This window comes from Pristis pectinata, chromosome 19 (genome assembly GCF_009764475.1).
Source record: "Pristis pectinata isolate sPriPec2 chromosome 19, sPriPec2.1.pri, whole genome shotgun sequence".
Classification (NCBI taxonomy): Eukaryota; Metazoa; Chordata; class Chondrichthyes; order Rhinopristiformes; family Pristidae; genus Pristis; species Pristis pectinata.
The window spans coordinates 40,175,051-40,194,455 of NC_067423.1; the positions used below are offsets into that span (position 1 = coordinate 40,175,051).

The 19,405-nt window shown below is 47.2% G+C and overlaps 1 protein-coding gene across 2 annotated transcripts in view; it reads right to left on the reverse strand.

Annotated features, from left to right (window-relative positions):
• Positions 1–2,058: 2,058 nt before the first annotated feature.
• The window catches only part of itpr2 (inositol 1,4,5-trisphosphate receptor, type 2), a 286,274-nt gene continuing 268,927 nt past the window's right edge, over positions 2,059–19,405 (reverse strand). For both annotated transcript variants that reach the window (XM_052034332.1, XM_052034331.1), the window contains exons 55-57: positions 13,459–13,619; positions 8,120–8,281; positions 2,059–6,980 (exon numbers count right to left, since the gene is read on the reverse strand). In XM_052034332.1, the coding sequence (XP_051890292.1) occupies positions 6,894–6,980; positions 8,120–8,281; positions 13,459–13,619 (410 nt within the window). In that variant the 3' untranslated portion in view covers positions 2,059–6,893. The remainder of the gene's footprint in view (positions 6,981–8,119; positions 8,282–13,458; positions 13,620–19,405) is intronic.

The window sequence follows — 19,405 nt, forward strand, 5'->3', positions numbered from 1 at the left end:
AAACTGCAGAGAGTTGTGGACACAGCCCAGCGCGTCACGGAAACCAGCCTCCCCTCCATGGACTCTGTCTATACCTCTCGCTGCCTTGGTAAAGCAGCCAACATAATCAAAGACCCCACCCACCTGGGTCATTCTCTCTTCTCTCCTCTCCCATCAGGCAGAAGATACAGGAGCCTGAGGGCACGTACCACCAGGCTCAAGGACAGCTTCTATCCCATGGTGATAAGACTATAAAACGGTTCCCTGATACGATGAGATGGACTCTTGACCTCACAATCTACCTTGTTGTGACCTTGCACCTTATTGTCTACCTGCACTGCACTTCCTCTGTAGCTGTGACACTTTACTCTGTACTGTTATTGTTTTTACCCTGTACGACTTCAATGCACTGTGTAATGAATTGATCTGTATGAACGGTACGCATGACAAGTTTTTCACTGTACCTCGGTACAAGTGACAATAATTAAACCAATTCCAATAATGAAAGGCACTGTACAATCAGAAGTCTTCCTTTTTAAAGAGGGCCCTGGGTCAGCGATTAATCCTCAGCTGTGACCAGGTTGGTGGTGGCTCTTGGCTCCTGCTTCCACCTCCTCTTTCTGAAGGGTGGCCACCTCATACCACATAGAAGGAGGCCATTTAGCCCATCAAGTCTGTGCCAGCTCCCTCAGCAGCAATCCCGTCAATTCTCTCTCTTATGCCCATTTACTCCCTCTTCACTCTCTCACCACCGAGCCACACTAGAGGTAATTTATAACGAGCAATTAGCCTACAAACCAGTCGTGGGGGGGAGGCCTACGCAGTCACAGGGAGAGCGTGCAAATTGCACTTCAACCCGGACAAGTGTGAAGTGAAACACTCCGGGAGATCGAATTTGAAGGGAGAATACAAGGTTAATGGTAGGACTCTTAGCAGTGTGGAGGAACAGAGGGATCTTGGGGTCCATGTCCATAGATCCCCCAAGGTTGCCGCGCAGGTCAATAGGGTTGTTAAGAAGGCGTATGGTGTGTTGGCCTTCATTAGTCGGGGTATTGAGTTCAAGAGCCGCGAGGCGATGTTGCAGCTCTGTAGAACTCTGGTGAGACCACATTTGGAGTATTGTGTTCAGTTCTGGTTGCCTCATTGTAGGAAGGATGTGGAAGCTTTAGAGAGGGTGCAGAGGAGATTTACCAGGATGCTGCCTGGATTGCAGAGCATGTCTTATGAGGATAGGTAGAGCGAGCGAGGGCTTTTCTCTTTGGAGAGAAGGAGGATGAGAGGTGACTTGATAGAGGTGTACAAGATGATAAGAGGCATAGATCAAGTGGACAGTCAGAGGCTTTTTCCCAGGGTGACAATGGCTAACACGAGGGGACATAATTTTAAGGTGATTGGAGGAAGGTATAAGGGGGATGTCAGGGGTAAGCTTTTTACAGAGAGTGGTGGGTGTGTGGAACGCACTGCCGGCAGAGGTTGTGGGGGCAGATACATCAGAGACATTTAAGAGACTCTTAGACAGACACATGAATGATAGAAAAATGGAGGTTTATGTGGGAGGGAAGGGTTAGATAGATCTTAGAGCAGGATAAAATGTCGGCACAACATTGTGGGCTGAAGACAGTGGAGGGTTATGCGGGAGGGAAGGGTTAGAGAGATCTTAGAGCAGGATAAAATGTTGGCACAACATTGTGGGCTGAAGAGCCTGTACTGTGCTGTAATGTTCTATGTTGTAACTCCACACAGACAGCATCGGAGGTCGGGATTGAACCTGGGTCACGGTGCTCTGAGACAGAAAATGAGTCTCTCTTCTCTCCAGGCCAGGGCGGTAGGGTTTTCAGAACTTGCTTTACCCCACTGCTTCACACCACGCTGCTCATCTTTATACTTCAGCTGTGTTAAGAAGCCTCCTAATGTACGAGGACGATCTGCTTCTTTTTCTGTGCCACTAGCTGCCTGTTGTGGAGGTATTACTAGCTCATCTGCAAGAAAAGTACAATCTTCAAAACCAACGTCAATTGTTTGCCCTTAGCGTAAATGATTAATTGAATATCCCTGATCATTGAAAAAGATAGGCTTTATTAGTTGAAAGGTACAAAGGCATCATCCAGTCAGAGACAATTAAGGCCTCTACCTCTCTTTTGCAAAGGCCGTACAAATAATACCAGTTAAAAAGGCTTCATAACAACCATTTAATAGATTTCCATTGCTTCCCCACTATTTTACAGTTCATGCAAGATATTCAAATTAAAACCATACAAATCCCCCATTTAAAAAGTCAGGCAGTTTGGGTTCTTTGAAGCTCTCAATGAGTTTCATCTAATGTACAAAATTAATATTTTAAACGTCACACAACTTTTGAAATTAATGGTTCAAAATATAAAAATATTTTTTTTGCTTTAGTACCTTTGGAAACGTGTTGATATCAAAAGGTTAGATACATTCAAAACGGCTTTAAGAGAGTGACAGTGTATTTGGTCAAAGGAACATAACTGAGACTCAGGAGCACAGCTGTGGGTGGGTGGGTAGGCCTGTCCCCTTCCCCAGCTCCCATCTGGATGGATCCACACTGAGAACGTGAAGCATCCCTTGTTTTTCCTGCCATTTATTCCCCTCTCCCCTTCACTGAAACCACCCTGGTCCCAGTATGAGCTTTATACCAACACTTCAAGGAACATGCACAACATGAAGTTGTGTAGTGGTTGAAGTGAACAGTCGTGTTTCTGCTCCAGTTATCCCAGGAATCACGTAGTCAGCGCTGTGCACCTGTTCTGCACGCTGCCCTTATTTTGGCCAATATTGTATTATTGATTCATTGTAATATTGATTATACTATTGATTTATGGTTGCATCATCACCTGGTATGGAGGCTCCAGTGCATGGGATCGCAAGAGGCTGCAGATGGTTGTAGACTCAACCAGTTCCATCATGGGCACATCGCGGACATCTTCCAGAGGTGGTGCCTCAAGAAAGCGGCATCCATCATTGAGGACCCTCACCACCCGGGACATGCCCTCTTCTCATTACCACCATCGGGGAGGAGGTACAGGAGCCTGAAGACTCACATTCAACAATTCAGGAACAGCTTCTTCCCCTCCGCCGTCAGATTTCTGAACGGTCCATGAACCCATGAACACTACCTCGTTATTCCTTTTTGTATGCACTATTTACTTATTTGGTAATTTATACTTTTTTATGTCTTTGCACTGTACTGCTGCCACAAAACAACAAATTTCACGTCATTTAAGACAGTGATAATAAACCTGATTCTTATTCTGAGAGTGGTAAGACATGTAACATGAAGAAATAATTACAGGAATAGAAGGTGACCACATGGTCTCTCATGCCAGATCACAGTTGATCTACATCTCAACTCTAATTACCTTCTATTGATAATGATACAGGAGGAGGCCATTGGGGACATGCCAAGAATGTAATCCCATTATTCCTAGCCCCTCTTCTCCTTACTTCCTTGTACCTCTTCAATTTATTTCCCCTCACACGCCCACCATCTCCTTTGGTCCATTTTGCAACACCAAGGGGTAATTAACACCAGCCAATTAACCTACCAGCACGTCGGGGAGAGCTTGCAAACTCCACACAGACGACGCCCGTGTTGGGGATCGAACCTGGGCCCCTGAAGCGGCAGGGTAGCAGCACTAACTGCTGTGTCGCCCAAGGGCAGGCTCTGTCTTGGAACTGGCCGGTGGCACTGGTTTCCACAGCTTCTTGGGATGGAGCTTTGGATTACCACTGCCCCCTTTCAGTTGATAAAATATATCAGACTTCAGTGGGTCAACTCTGATTGTTGGATTATTCCGTCACTGCTCTCAATCTTCTCACCAGGAGACTTTACTGGAGTCCTGTGGAGTCCTCTTATCATTTCAAACACAAAGATCTGACCTAACGATAAGGAGGCATGAACTCACCCTAATGTGAATGTGTACCGTTTATGTACAGGAAGACTGGAATGGAAAACTACAGCACAGTACAGGCCCTTCGGCCCACAATGTTGTGCCCACAATGGAATGGAGAGGAAGAGTTGTGAAAGGATCCGTGGCAAGGTGACACAGAGAATATCCCTCAGGCAGACCACGAGAGACCCTCTGGCCTCATACGAGTCCTTTTAAACTGTGTTCTGTGTTCACCATCTTGCAACCAAAAATGCTTCGTATCAGGGCTATCGACACAACAAACAACTCCGAGGTTAGGGACGAAAAGGTGGCAGATGCACTGTGTGGGATCAGACTAAGACCAGATTTGGCAGCTCAGTTTTACGCGTCCATCAGCAAGCAGCAACTGTACTCCGCGCAATCAATGGCCCCACCTCCCTCCCTCTACATTGCGGCCATCCTAGTGAACTAACCCTGCTCACGGAGGGGTGTAGAACACATCAGGTGCAACACCAGATGCACCCGGAAACAAGGGGCCAACTTAGTGAGGGTGCATCAGAGGACACATGCAGGGTAACTAGCAGAAATATCAGGTCATGGCCAGTGATAATCAAAGCCGCAATCAACAGTTCCAGTTAAAGCCCGACTGTGGTGCCCATCCAGCTGTGAAAGGTGGAAAACAGTTGGACGAGCAGGGGAGAAGGAGCAGGCACCATGGACGTTCCAATCCTCACCCATCGTAGAGTCCTGGACACCAGTGTAAGAGGCAAACCTGAAGTGTCCCAGAGTCATAACGGGATACAGCACAGAAACAGGCCATCAGCCCACTATCAACCACCCCGTTACACTAATCCTTTACTGATCCAATTTTATTCTCCCCACATTCTCATGAACTCCCCGCAGATTCCACCGCTCGTCAACACACCAGGGGTAATTTACAGCGGCCATTTAATCTACCAAACCCCGCACCTTTTCGATGTGGGAGGAAACTGGAGCACCCGGAGGAAACCCACACAGTCCCTGGGAGAACGGTGCAAACTCCAGACAGACAGCACCGGGGGTCAGGATTGAACCGGGGCCTCTGGGACTGTGAGGCAGCGGCTCTATCCACTGTGCCACCAAAGTGTTTGCAACCATCTTCAATAGTACTGCCAAATGAACGATCTGTCTCGGCCTCAGTCTAGCATTACAGAAGCCAGAGTTCAGCCCATTTGGTTCTCTCCTTGTGCTATCAAGAAGTGGGTGAATACATCAGATGTAGCAAAGGCTATGGGAGCCAACAACTTCCTGACTGTATTGGAGACACCAGAGACTGCAGACGCCAGAATCTGGAGCAACACACAATCTGCTGGAGGAACTCAGTGGGTCGAGCAGCGTCTGTGGGGGGGAATGGAATTGATGCAGGGTTTCAACCCAAAACGTCGACAATTCCTCCCCCCCCACCGCCCCACCCCCCCCACACACACACACACGCACGCATATGCGCGCACACGTGCACACACACACACACACTGCTGCTTGACCTGCTGAGTTCCTCCAGCAGACTGTTTATTGATCCTGTCTGTATTCGTGGCCTATGGTCTATTTTATCCTCTGCTGGGTTGCGCTATTTCATTAGAGCCTACAAGCACATCATCTCCCCAACAACGGATAAAACCTCCAAGGTATATCAACATGAAACAGGATAAATCTAACCTGGCTGACATTTCTCACACTCATCAGCAAAGTGATGGGAAGTGTCCTTGGCAGTGTTGTCAATCAATACCCATCAGCTATCGGCTAACGGATGTTCAGTTTGGGATTCAGAAGGGCGCCTTTACTCAAAGACCACATTACAGCTTTGTCCCAAACCTGGACAGATGAGCTGAATTCCAGTCATGAGCTGCAAATGCCTGTCCTTGACATCAAGGCAGCATCTGACCGAGTGAAGCAAGGTAGAGCCCAGGTACAGCCGAAGTCAATGGGGATGAGGGGGAATCGTGCACTGGTGTAGGTGTACCCAGTATAAAGGAAGTAAATACCAATCATTACTGCCCCAGGACATCCCTGATGGACTGGGATCTCCTATTTTCAGGTGGTGGATGGGAACTGCAGTTCTCTGTTCCATTCCCAATTCCTCAAGGAATGAGACAAACTGTAAAGGAATGCGCAAGACATGGGCGATATTCAAATCCGGGGTGGGAAGTCAGAGGCAACCTCCAAACCACACAAGGCAAGAATCCCTGCACCACACATGTATAGACCGTGACCATCTCCAGCAAGGGAATGTCTAACCCTTTCCCCAATGCCATTACCGAGACCCTACTGTTTACAGCCTGGTGGTTACCACTTTTTAGGCCAACCATATACATACTGGGGCTACCAATGGAGATCGAGGGTTGGGTTTTCCGTGGCTGTATCACCTGCAAGGTGAAGTAAAGGGTGTGAGGAATAGTCTCCATTGGACTGAAGGCTGAAGCGGGAGCAATTCTCAACCAACAACCCTCAGCCACTAGCCTGAAGTTCCAGTACCAGGTGCAGGATATACGATCTTTGGGATTAACTGCGGCAACTTGCCAAGGCCTGCTTAGTGGCCCCCTCACATCCACGGCGCCATCTTCCCACAAAGAGGACCTTTCCAGGACACACCATCTTGGCCCGAACGCGTACTTTGACCGCAGTGCCTAAACCAAGAGGATGTCCATTCTCACCACCTCCGCTAGGGATGGAAATCCAGTGCCTGCATCCCCCAAATGAATGAATAAAAAATTTTAAAAAAATCAGTCACCATCTTGTAATCAGCCATGAGTCACCAACTAGTTCATTGCAGACACACAGTGCATGAAGGTTATAGAATGGAACTCAGGCTGGGTTACCAGGGTGGCTATCTAATGAACACCCCTAGGGTGGATATGAAAGCAGGTCTTTGGCCATTCACGAGTCCTTCTCAATGGCTTTCATCCAGTTATTAAGGCATCTGTTTCCAAATATGATCTCGACCACCAGCACCAGCTTGTGGAAACAAGTCCCGAATGCAAAAAGTCTTCAATGTGCTGCCTCGTGGTGATTCACGTGAGGTGTGTTGGATCCCAGGAATCCCAGACGCTGCTTGTTCTTCCTTTGCTCCGTCATCTGAAGAACAAAACAAAACTTGTGTCAGGACAGACCAGAGTCAGAGGTCGCTCGATCATCGCAGCTGTGCTGCCTGTTTAGGGGAGCTGCTCAGTGAGCTCTGCCCCCTGCCCCATCTCATGCAATGGATATTTTGTTTTCCTTTTCAGATACCAATCCAATTTCCTTTTGGAAGTCAGTACTGAATCCGCTTCCCCCACTCTTTCCAGAATTGCAATCCTGATCTTAAAAAATTGCTGCATGGAGTAATTCCCCAACTCTTTTGCGAACGTCCCTTTATTCTGAGGCTGTGCTCTTGGATCCTAGACCTCTGCTTTAAATATACCCAATGACTTGGCCTCCACAGACTGTTTAGAAGACAGTCTACACCTTTATTCCTTCTACCAACGTGCATGACCGTACACTTCCCTACGCTGAGTTCCATCTGCCACTTCTTTGCCCACTCTCCCAACCTGTCCAAGTCCTTCTGCAGACTCCCTGCCTCCGCGACACTACCTGCCCCTCGCCCTACCTTTCTATCGTCTGCTTTGCTGACTTGTTTCACTTTTTACTGTTTCTACACCAAAGAATAAAAACAGCTTATCGCCTGACCACATTTGTTTTACTTTTGCTTCCACACCTGCAAGACCTTAACTCCACAACCTGTCCAGTTCCATAATCCCTTCATGGTCTCCACAAATCTGACCTCAATCTACGACAAATTTCTCCTGCTCTCTGTCCTGTCATTTTCTACACTTAAGCAGAGATCCAAGCACACACCCAGCCTCTGTCCTAACTTGTCAGTCAGGGTACAGGCATCAGAGGCACGACCTTCTCCACTATCATCAAAGGTACACGTTAACAATCTCAACGTGGCCATCAACGCGGGACAACGCGTTGCCCACCTTTTGAGAACCAGCATGTACCTCCATGAGTGGTTCCAGGACAGCTAGTTGCTTTGCTCCCTCAGTTCAATGCCCAGAGGGTGAGGATAAACTTTATCCCCTTTGTTTATAGTGAAGTGAAGAGGACTTCCTTGCCATTTTTTGCAATTTGTCAAATGGATGGTCCCATCGAGGTGCTTGGACAACTGTAGGAACATGCTCCTGGAGAGTATCAGAGTTTGAGGGATAGTAACCAAGTTTAAGAGGTTTCCTTACCTGTTCTTTCAGTTCCGAAAGTTGACTTGACAGTTGCTCCACTAGGGACATGGTTGATTCCAATTTATCTTGCAGACATCTGATTTCATTCTGCTCACTATCACCTTCATTACTGACCAATGATATGGCACGCATCCGAGGGAACCAATCCAAGTTCTTCTCCTGGAACCAACCACAGACATTAACAGTTAAGATTTGAGAGTCAAGCAGAGAATTATTATTTGTTGCTGTTGTTGTTGGTATAAATGACTGTTCACTTCTCCAAAGGAAAAACAATGCACATCTTATAAAAGAGTTTTTGGGATCCTGGGACTGGAGTGTCTTTCAGACAATTAACCAGTCATTATCATAATGACAGAAACTTGAACTCTAATTAGCACTGCAGGTGCTTAATAGCAGTAGACATAGTCATATAACAACTTGCGTTTTATTGTACCTTTGACTTGGGGAAATAAGATAAGATTTCTTTATTAGTCACATGTACGTTGAAACACACAGTGAAATGCATCTTTTGCGTAGAGTGTTCTGGGGGCAGCCCGCAAGTGTCGCCACGCTTCCGGTGCCAACACAGCATGCCTGCAACTTCCTAACCCGTACGTCTTTGGAACGTGGGAGGAAATCGGAGCACCCGGAGGAAATCCACACAGACACGGGGAGAATGTACAAACTCCTTACAGACAGCGGCCGGAATTGAACCCGGGTTGCTGGCGCTGTAATAGTGTTATGCTAACTGCTACACTACTGTGCCTGCCCCAACACTACCGTGCCTGTCCCTACACTACCGTGCCATTTCCAAACACTTCACAAATTCAGATACGGCTTGAGGCAAATAAGGTGGTATTTGGAGAACTGGCTAAAAGGTTAGTTAAGTGGAAGCAAGACAGAAAGAGGCATCCGAAGGGTGGGCCACAGACGGTGGGGAAAGGGAGTGGAAAACATGAAAGAGGCGCCATATCACATCCTCCAGACCTTCCCTGGGGCTTCACTACCAATGGTTAATTGGAATGTAGGTAGTTTGCAGATGTAGGAAAATTCAGGCAAGATATAGGTGCCCTTTTATTCAGATTAGCAAAGTGTGTTTCCACCTATCACCTCCCACTCTCCCCTTCCCTTGCCTGCCGATCACACCTCCTCACCTGGATCCACCTATCACCTGCCAGCTCTTGCTCTGCCCCTTCCCTCCACCTTTTTACACCGGCTATCTCCCCTCTACTTTTCAGTCCAGATGAAGGGTCTTGACCCGAAACGTCTCCCGTCCATCTCCCCCACCCCCCCAACAGAGTAGCCGCTGAGTTCCTCCAGCATTTTGTGTGTTGCTCCAGATTCCAGCATCGGAAGTTTCTCTTGTGTCTCCATACTGGAAAATCCATCCAGATAGACCTTACCCGCGTAGAATCCACACTTCTTCCTGTAAAGGGGCATCCCACCCATTGAAGGGGTTGGTTGCAGGGAGCCACATGGGCATGTACAACAATGCTGGTGTTCAACTAAAAGGCCCTGTGTAATAACGTGTCAAACTTCTTGCTGGTGGGATGTTTGGGAATGAACAATTGATGTCAACATAATGCAAATATTGTGAGCTATTGTAATGATATGCTTGATCCAGTTAATGAAGATAATGCAATGTCCCCTATTGTATAACTACTTATTTTATGAATAAAGTATATTTTTGGGAAATCAAAACAAAGGTGGATTAATGTTGTAATTTGTACATGCACAATCCCAACACAAAATTAACAAAGTAAGCTACAAATATTCACGTTTAAGCAGTTCCAGTTGTGAACAAGTCTAACATTGACTTACAAAGAAGGATAGACGGCTTCCAATGCATATGAATAATTCAGTGGGGATATAATTTACCATAAAAATGCTTCGATGAGAATGTCAGAGAAAATTCCAAAGCTTCTCACATTATCATCATACAGTAAGACAAAAGGAAAACCTCTCCCTCTCTCTCTCCCAACTTACAGTAGTTAGCCATGTACTGACAATGATGCGAGTATTATTAAAACTGTGTTTTCTCAAACTATTCCATGGATCATATGTACCAAAAAAATAAGAACACTAGTTTGTAAAATCTGGAATGTGAAAGTCCTGCTACCTTCTGCTAACAGAACACAGTCTTTATTCCTTAAAGAGTTCATATATTTGCTCTAATTAATTGCACAGAGTCGGCTGATGAAGAGCCTTATTATGGAAGGTGGTAACAGAGGTCACAGACAGAGTCAGGAACTTGATCCATAAAGCCACCTAATGGCTAGAGCTTCAAACTACATCGTGACAGTTTATATCACAAAATTGAGCTAAAGCTATTGCAACAGGAATTTGTATTGGTAAATGTTGACTAAAAAATGTTGGCTAAAAACCTGAAAAGTTAATGAATAAAATGTGTTGGCCTAAAGAAAATTGAATACCATCTTGATTGGAGTGTGTATCACTGTTCCTTTATAATCACTGGGCCAGAATCCTCGAACTCATAACACTGTGAGTGCAACCCTCAGCAGGTCCACAGGTCAGCTCACCTTCTGAAGGGCAGTTAGGGATGGACAATAAATGCTGGCTTTGCTAGGGATGGGCAATAAATGCCAGCATTATCAGGGATGGGCAATAGATGCTGGCATTATCAGGGATGGGCAATAAATGCCAGCATTATCAGGGATGGGCAATAGATGCTGGCATTATCAGGGATGGGCAATAAATGCCGGCATTATCAGGGATGGGCAATAGATGCTGGCATTATCAGGGATGGGCAATAAATGATGTACAGAGGTATCTTTGAAGTACAGAGGGATCCTGAGTCCATAGCTCCCTGAAAGCGCCAGCACAGGTTGACAGTGTGGTAAGGATGGCTTATGGCATGCTTGCCATAATTAGTCGAGCCATTGAGTTCAAGAGTCAGGAAGTTGTGTTGCAGCTTTATAAAACTCCAGTTAGGCTGCATCTGGATTATTGAATTTAATTATGGTTGCCCTATTACGGGAAGGATGTGGAGGCTTTGGAGAGGGTGCAGAAGAAGTTTACCAGAATGCTGCCTGGATTAGAGGGCTGGTGCTATAAGGAAAGGTTGGACAAACTTGGGTTGTTTTCCCTAGAGCAGTGGAGTCTGAGGTGAGACCTGTTATAAGTTTATAAAATTATGAGATGCATAGACAGAGTAGACAGGCAGTATCTTTTTCCCCAGGGTCGAATACTAGAGGACATGCATTTAAGGTGAAAGGAGGCAAGTTTAAAGGAGATGTGCAGGGCAAGTTATTTTACACAGAGAGCGGTGGGTGTCTGGAATGCTCTGCCGGGAGTGGTGGTGGAGGCAGATATGATAGAGGGGTTTAAGAGGCTCTTAGATAGGCATGTGAATGTGTAGAGAATGGAGGGATGTGGACATTGTGTAGGCAGAAGGGCTTAGTTTAGTTAGGTATTTAATTACTAGTTTAATCAGCTTAGCACAACATTGTGGGCCGAAGGATCTGTTCCTTTGCTGTACTGTTCTATGTATAGAACAGTACAGAACAGACTATTATAAGACTATTATAAGACCATTATAAGACTACATAAGACTATTGAATGGTTCCCTTATACAATGAGATGGACTTTGACCTCACGATCTACCTTGTTGTGACCTTACACCTTATTGCACTGCACTTCCTCTGTAGCCGTGACACTTTACTCTGTACTGTTATTGTTTTTACCTGTACTACCTCAATGGACTCTGTACTAACTCAATGTAACTGCACTGTGTAATGAATTGACCTGTACGATCAGTATGCAAGACAAGTTTTTCACTGTACCTCGGTACAAGTGACAATAATAAATCAATACTAATACCAATACCAGAGTGCTGGTTTAAAAAGACTCCCTGGTGTTATTGGACAACAATGTCGCTGCTTTGACTTCCTCAATTAGTGTCGACAAATCTAATTAACTGAACTGGAACTTGCGCACATCTCAACATGGTGTTAATCTTCCCTCAATGTAAGCCAGAACGGAAGACGTTCAGCAGTTATTCATTGCCTCAAACCTCTCCATCATTTAGATCAGCCCACCTCGGGTTGCTATTTCTGCCTGCCTTGGCTCTGAACTGCTTAGCAGCCCTGCCTGACAAAAATCATTCCGTCGCTGTTCTGAACCTCAGGGCAAGAGTGTTTCCGAATTCTCTTTGTCGAGACTTCACTCCAAAGTGGCCCAGCTCTGATTTTCTACACAGCTCGACCAGAGATACAAGTTTTCCCCACTCCACCCTCTCAAAGCCTCTCATGATCAGAAGCACCAGAACCACTTCACCCTGGATCATCAGGTTTTCATACAAAAGCCTGAAAGCACGTCCCACCAGGCTCAAGGACAGCTTCTACCCCACTGTTATAAGACTCTTGAATGGACCGCATGTATGATAAAATGGACTCTTGACCTCACAATCTACCTCGTCATGGCCTTGCACCTTATTGTCTGCCTGCTATGCACTTTCTCTGTAACTGTAACACTTTATTCTGCATTCTGTTATTGCTTTTCCCTTGTACTACCTCAATGCACTGATGTAATGAAATGATCTGTATGGATGGCACACAAAACAAAGTTTTCACTGTACATGTGACAATAATAACCCAATTTTTAAAATTTTAATATTTTATTTATACAGCATGGTAACAGGCCTTTCCGGTCCAATGAGCCCGCACTGCCCAATTACACCCACTAACCTGTACATCTTTGGAATGTGGGAGGAAACCGGAGCACCCGGAGGAAACCCACGCAGACACGGGGAGAACATACAAACTCCTTACAGACAGCGGCGGGAATTGAACCCTGGTCGCTGGCGCTGTAATGGCGTTACGCTAACCGCTACACTACCGTGCGGCCCCAATTATAGTTAGTAAACCAATTACACCACAACATTTTACTGTTGAGGACAAAGCAAGCATCAGCCTGCAAGGACTCAACTGTTGAGGTAGCAGCTGCACTCGACACTCGGGACACAACGCAGGGGTATTTGGAGATAGGACATGCTGACGAACATACTTGGGAACAGGCACCTCTGGAGCCACGGTTTCCGAGGGCTTCCCTGAGTTGCCACTTCCTCACCTTGTGTCTGAGCCAGTGGCTGAGAGTTTGTTTGCTGCGATTAATCAATAGTTCCTTTATTGTTGTATCACGTGGCCACCGGTAGAAGATCACAGAGTCACACAGCACAGAACCAGGCCCTTCAGCCCTTCACGTCCATGCTGTCCACCATGCCCATGCAGCAGGTGTTTCCCCAAGCAATTCCAATGCTCCTAAGCTAGTAGTACCAGTAACAAAGCAAGCGAAGGAACAAACTAGCAGCGTTAACAACTGTACCTTTTAAAACTCACCATTATCATTTGTGCAACGTAACTTTCAGGTCCTGTGTATTCAGTTGGGTCCTTGACTTTGATTAAGACAATGAAGTATAAATAGTGCCACATATTGTGTTCAAACTTGATGTGCTCTTCGAACGACACCGTCTTGTTATCAAACTTGTCTCTTTCGAGCCCTAAGAACAGAGTGTGCAAGGGAGAATCCATTAGCAGTGTTTTATTGGCGAATCTGCTGAATTTGTTGACAGTCAGACGAAGGATGGGCTCTGGTGGGTGGGTGCTCAGTGAGCGTCTGAGGTGCTCGGTTTCAGTGCATTACGTCTATGGTCCCACGGGTTCTGCACAAACCCTGCTGATACTGACAAAACCCAATGCGATTTGAGGTCCGTCCATCAACGAGACATCAAACCTACAAACAAATCATGAGTTTAGAGCAGGTGAGCAAGAACTAGGGTTCAGTTATTTGTCCCTCAAAGTTTGTGGGTCCCATCAGCTTTGCTATGTGTCTGACATCCTCTACTATCCTGTTTTTGGTTAATAAAAGGAGATAAGAAATAGTTGCCGGAGTAGGTCACTTGGCCCCTTGAGTCCGCCCTGCCAGCCAACAAGATCGTGGACAATCTCCTACCCGAAACATATTTTTCTTCCCCACCTCCATATCCCTCAATTTATCTACTACCCAAAAATGTATTTAGTTTAGATTAGTTAGTTTATTGTCATATACACCAGGGTGCAATGAAATTCCTTGCTTGTGTGAAGCTCACAGAGTAAACTGTGTACATGGTAATAATAAATACAACGATAAGTACAGTGACAAGTGCAAAACAGCAGAATGGTACAAAGTATAGCAGTGCAAACTGAGGTAGTGCTAAAGAAATGCCAAAGTGACAGTAACGGAAGAGGTAGAACTAAGGGTTTGAGGACGTTCCAGAACATTGAAACCTACCGGATACTGAAAGGCCTGGATCGAGTGGATGTGGAGAGGATGTTTCGGATCCCAGACTTTTCCATCAGTGGGAGAGTCTAGGACCCGAGGGCACAGCCTCAGAATAAGGGGACGTCTCTTTAGAACTGAGATGAGGAGGAATTTCTTCAGCCAGAGGGCAGTGAATCTGTGGAATTTGTTGCCACAGAGGGCTGTGGGGGCCAAGTCATTGGGTGTATTTAAGGCAGAGGTTGATAGGTTCTTGATTGGTAAGGGGGGGAGAAGGCAGGAGAATGGGGTTACCAAAAAATCAGCCATGATTGAATGATGGAGCAGACTCGATGGGCCAAATGGCCTAATTCTGCTCCTATATCTTATGGTCACCACCGGGAGTCTCAGTTTTGAATGAAGTCATCGTCTGGGCCTCTACAACTCTCCACGGTGGAGAATTCCAGAATTCACCTCTCACTGTGTGAAAGAATTTCTCCTATTTCAGTCCTAACTGGCCTGCTCCTTATTTGGGACAGTGACCCTTGGTCCTAGACTACTCAGTCGGGGGAAGCCACCTGCCTGCAAACAGCCCTGTCAAGCCTGCTAAGAATTTTGCACGTTCCAATGTGGTCACCTCTCCTCATTGACCTTCCAGTTGGTCATTGCTAGTGATGACAGTGCGGCCATCCTCTGGCCCACAGAGACATCAGGAGTGAGAACGTCTCAGCGCCAGCGCCACCTTGCAGCTTGGAGGAGCTTGCTGTCTGCCGGTTGTTCGGTCAGAGTAAACACGGAGAAGCAAATATCCCCATCATCCCACAGGTAGATCATTTCTGAGGGCGGGTCAGGTGAATCTAGGGCAGCTGACAGCCCCGAGCTCTCTGCAGTCCAAGGGCCACAAGTTGTATGCTGATACCCACAAGAAGCAGAGTTTGGATGTGGCCAAAGAGTCGTAAGGCAGGGATACAGGCTCTTCAGCCCAACCAGCCAGGATAACCTGAGATCCCTCCCACCCCGGACATTCTCTCTACTCCCCTCTCCTGTCGGGGGGAAGATACAAAAGCCTGAAAGCACGTACCACCAGGCTCAAGGACAGCTTCTATCCCGCTGTTATAAAACTATTGAACGGTTCCCTAGTACGATGAGATGGACTCTTGATCTCACAATCTACCTTGTTATAACTTTGCAGCTTATTGTCTGCCTGCACTGTAACACTTTATTCTATATTCTGTTATTGTTTTTACCCTGTACTACCTCAATGCACTGTATAATGAATTGATCTGTATGAACGGTATGCAAGACAAGTTTTTCACTGTACCTTGGTACATGTGACAATAATAAACCAATTTAACAACCAGTCCATGCCGACCACTGTGCCCACCCAGCTAGTCCCAATTTGGCCCATATCCCTCCAGGCCCCGCCCCTCCATGTACCTATCCAAGCGCTTCTTAAATGACACTATTGTACCTGCCTCACCCACTTCCTCTGGCAGCTCGTTCCATATACTCACCACCCTCTGCGTGAAAAAGTTGCCCCTCAGGTCCCTTTTAAATCTTTCCCCTCTCACCCTAAACCTATGCCCCTAGTTTTGGACTCCCCTACCCTGGGGAAAAGACTGTTCCACCTTATCTATGCCTCTCAACATTTTATGAAGGTCACCCCTCATTTTCCTGTGTTCCAAGGAATAAAGACCCAGCCTGGCCAACCTCTCCCTATAACTCAGGCCTTCTGGTCCTGGCAACATCCTCGTAAATCGAAAGTCAAGTGCTGGACTCCTCAATACTACACCATGAAGTCGATTTATTCTGGGGTGAACGAAGGACAAGGACCATTTCCGGTTTCTTTCTCCTGACTCTGGAATTTCCATTGGGCTTCCAGCTCTGTCACCAGCCCCAGTCCACCACGACATATTTCTACATCAGGGCAAACAGAATAAATGTACGTACCCAACGCAACAGTCCCTGTGAGGCACCTGGGAGGGGACAGGGTGAAGACTTGGACCTAACTCTTGCGAATGCCCATTGTTTCTGATGTTAATTATAAACCCAAGGAAACAGATCACTGAGCCTTTCTAGAGCAGAGCAAGACTGAATTAGAACATAGAACAGAGAACATAGAACAGCACAGGAACAGGGCCTTCGGCCCACAATGTCTGTGTCAAACATGATGCCGAATTAAACTAAATCCCTTCTGCCTGCACATGATCCATATCCCTCTATTCCCTGCATACTCACGTGTCTATCTGCCTCCACCACCACCCCTGGCAGCGCATTCCAGGCACCCACCACACTCTGTGTAAAAAACTTGCCCCGCACATCTCCTTTGAACTCACCCCCTCTAATGTTAAATGCGTGCCCTCAAGTATTAGACATTTCGACCCTGGGAAAAAGATACCGACTGCCTACTCTATCTATGCCTCTCATAATCTTATAAGCTTCTACCAGGTCTCCCCTCAGCCTCTGCTGCTCCAGAGAAAACAACCCAAGTTTCTCCAACCTCTCCGTATAGCTCATACCCTCTAATCCAGGCAGCATCCTGGTAAACCTCTTCTGCACCCTCTCCAAAGCCTCCACATCCTTCCTGTAACTGAGGCGACCAGAACTGCACATTATATTCCAAGTGCGGCCAAGCCAAGGTTTTATACAGCTTTGCAACATGACTTTTGCAGCACAAGCCAGTAAAACCAGAAAAGATTTATAAATCATAACAGTGATGCATGAAGAGTCTCTGAATATTCAGACACTGTGCTAAATATTGCTGTAGTAATCTATGAGGAGATTGAATCCATCTGGTCTGGTAGCACTTTACTTCCAGAAACCATGAGGGAACTGGTTAACTACGAGCGTCAGTTTCCTGATGTAACCGATGGTGTCGAGCTCCACCTCACCGCTACCTCGCCTGACCCCACCACTGTCTCCAAGTGGTCACGCTGCTTGCCTGACACACAGCAGTGGATGTTGAGAAACCTCCTCCCGTTAAATACTGGGAAGACTGAGGGACTTGTCTCCTGTGCCACCCACCGATTCCCTTCCCCTACCACCGACTCCATCCCTCTCCGTGGTCTCCTGACTGAAACTGAAGGAGACTGTTTGCATCCTTGGCAACACATGCAGGCCCAGAGAGGAGCTTCAGACCACATCGCCTGTGCCATCATTTCGACTGCTCCCTTTCTGTCTTGGCCACATGAGCCGACTGTATCCTCACAGCTCCTCAGGGGCTGAGAACCTTGGCTGGGCTTTGCTAACTGTAGACTTGCCTGCGCCGACTGTAGACTTGCCTGTACCCCGACTAGCACCTTGCCCCGTTCGCAAATCACCCTGCTGTCCTGTCTTCTATCTGAGCGATACTTTGATCTTAAACTTTTCTTCCCCTCCCACCACCCCCATCCAAGCCCCCGCCCACATCCCGCTGAGATAACCGAGCTCCACCTATCCTGCTCTCTCAATCCTCCTCAGTCCCTCCAGCACTGGGGGCTGAACCTTCGCCTGCCGAGGTCTTAAGCTCTACAGCCTCCCCTCTCCACTCTCAGTCCTGGTGCGGGCTCTTGACCCGACTCGCCCACCATCCCTCTGACGCCTGGCCCACTGAGTGCCTGCGGCAGTTGCCCTCTCTCTCCCTTCCCAAACCCGACACCTCTCCACCTCTCTTTGTACTTTAAGAAGCTCTTTTAAAAACTGCTTCTCCAATAAAGTTTCTCATTGGTCACCTGCTCCAATATCCCTTCAGGCAGCCGGGTGCCAATCTCTGCTCAGTGACCCTCCTGTGAAGCAGCATGCTTAAAGGAACAGCATTATTAGTAATGAAAGCAGGAAGGTGACCCTTCGCCTCTCCCCCAACACCCCTCCCTGGTTCCTCCATTACAAGAGGCACATTCCTCTTATTGGTGTTGGTGTTGGTTTATTATTGTCACTTGTACCGAGGTACAGTGAAAAACTTGTCTTGCGAACTGATCGTACGGGTCAATTCATTACACAGTGCAGTTACATTGAGTCAGTACAGAGTGCATTGATGTAGCACAGGTAAAAACAGTAACAGTACAGAGTAAAGTGTCACAGCTACAGAGAAAGTGCAGTGCAATAAGGTGCAAGGTCACAACAAGGTAGATCGTGAGGTCAAAGTCCATCTCATTGTATAAGGGAACCATTCAATAGTCTTATGTAGTCTTATAATGGTCTTATAATAGTCTTATAATAGTCTTATCACAGTGGGATAGAAGCTGTCCTCAGGTACATGCCCTCAGGCTCCTGTATCTTCTACCTGATGGGAGAGGAGAGAAGAGAGAATGACCTGGGTGGGTGGGGTCTTTGATTATGCTGGCTGCTTCACCAAGACAACGAGAGGTAAAGACAGAGTCCATGGAGGGGAGGCTGGTGTCCGTGACGTGCTGGGCTGTGTCCACAACTCTCTGCAGTTTCTTGCGGTCCTGCGCAGAGCAGTTGCCGTACATAAGAGCAGTTGCAGGCCTTTTGAGACAATTCTCTGTGGAGTGGCACTGGGACGGGAGAAGGAGCACGTGATCTTCCTCACACTTCAACACCAGGACAGTGCGGTCAAGCTTGTACTTGCTTCACAGACCACTCGGCCTGCATACCTGGGTCTGTCTGCGCCCGGGACCTGGGGATGAGATAGTGCCGGCCTACACGAGGCCCAGCCTGAGCTTCCGGACCCGAGTCCATTCCCAGCTCTCGACCCAGGCGAATGGCCTGGCGGGCGGGCGGGGGGGGGGGGCTGGTTCTGAATGGGGTGGAAAGGGGCACAGGAGGTGTGGTGGGAGGATGAGTGGGGAGTCCGTGAGTGGGAGAGCAGTGATTGGACGGTGAGGGGCAAAGTGTGTGGACCAGCAAGAGGGCAGGGGAAGAAACCCCTTACCAGTGACTGCTGCCTGTATGAGGGCAACATGTCGACAGCGCCTGACACACAGAGCAGGATAACACACGGCATTGCGTACCATCATGCAACGCTTGACGCGACACAACACGTGACATAGTCCAACACACAGCACACGGATCTCTACACAAACTTCTCTAGACGACCAGAAGGATACT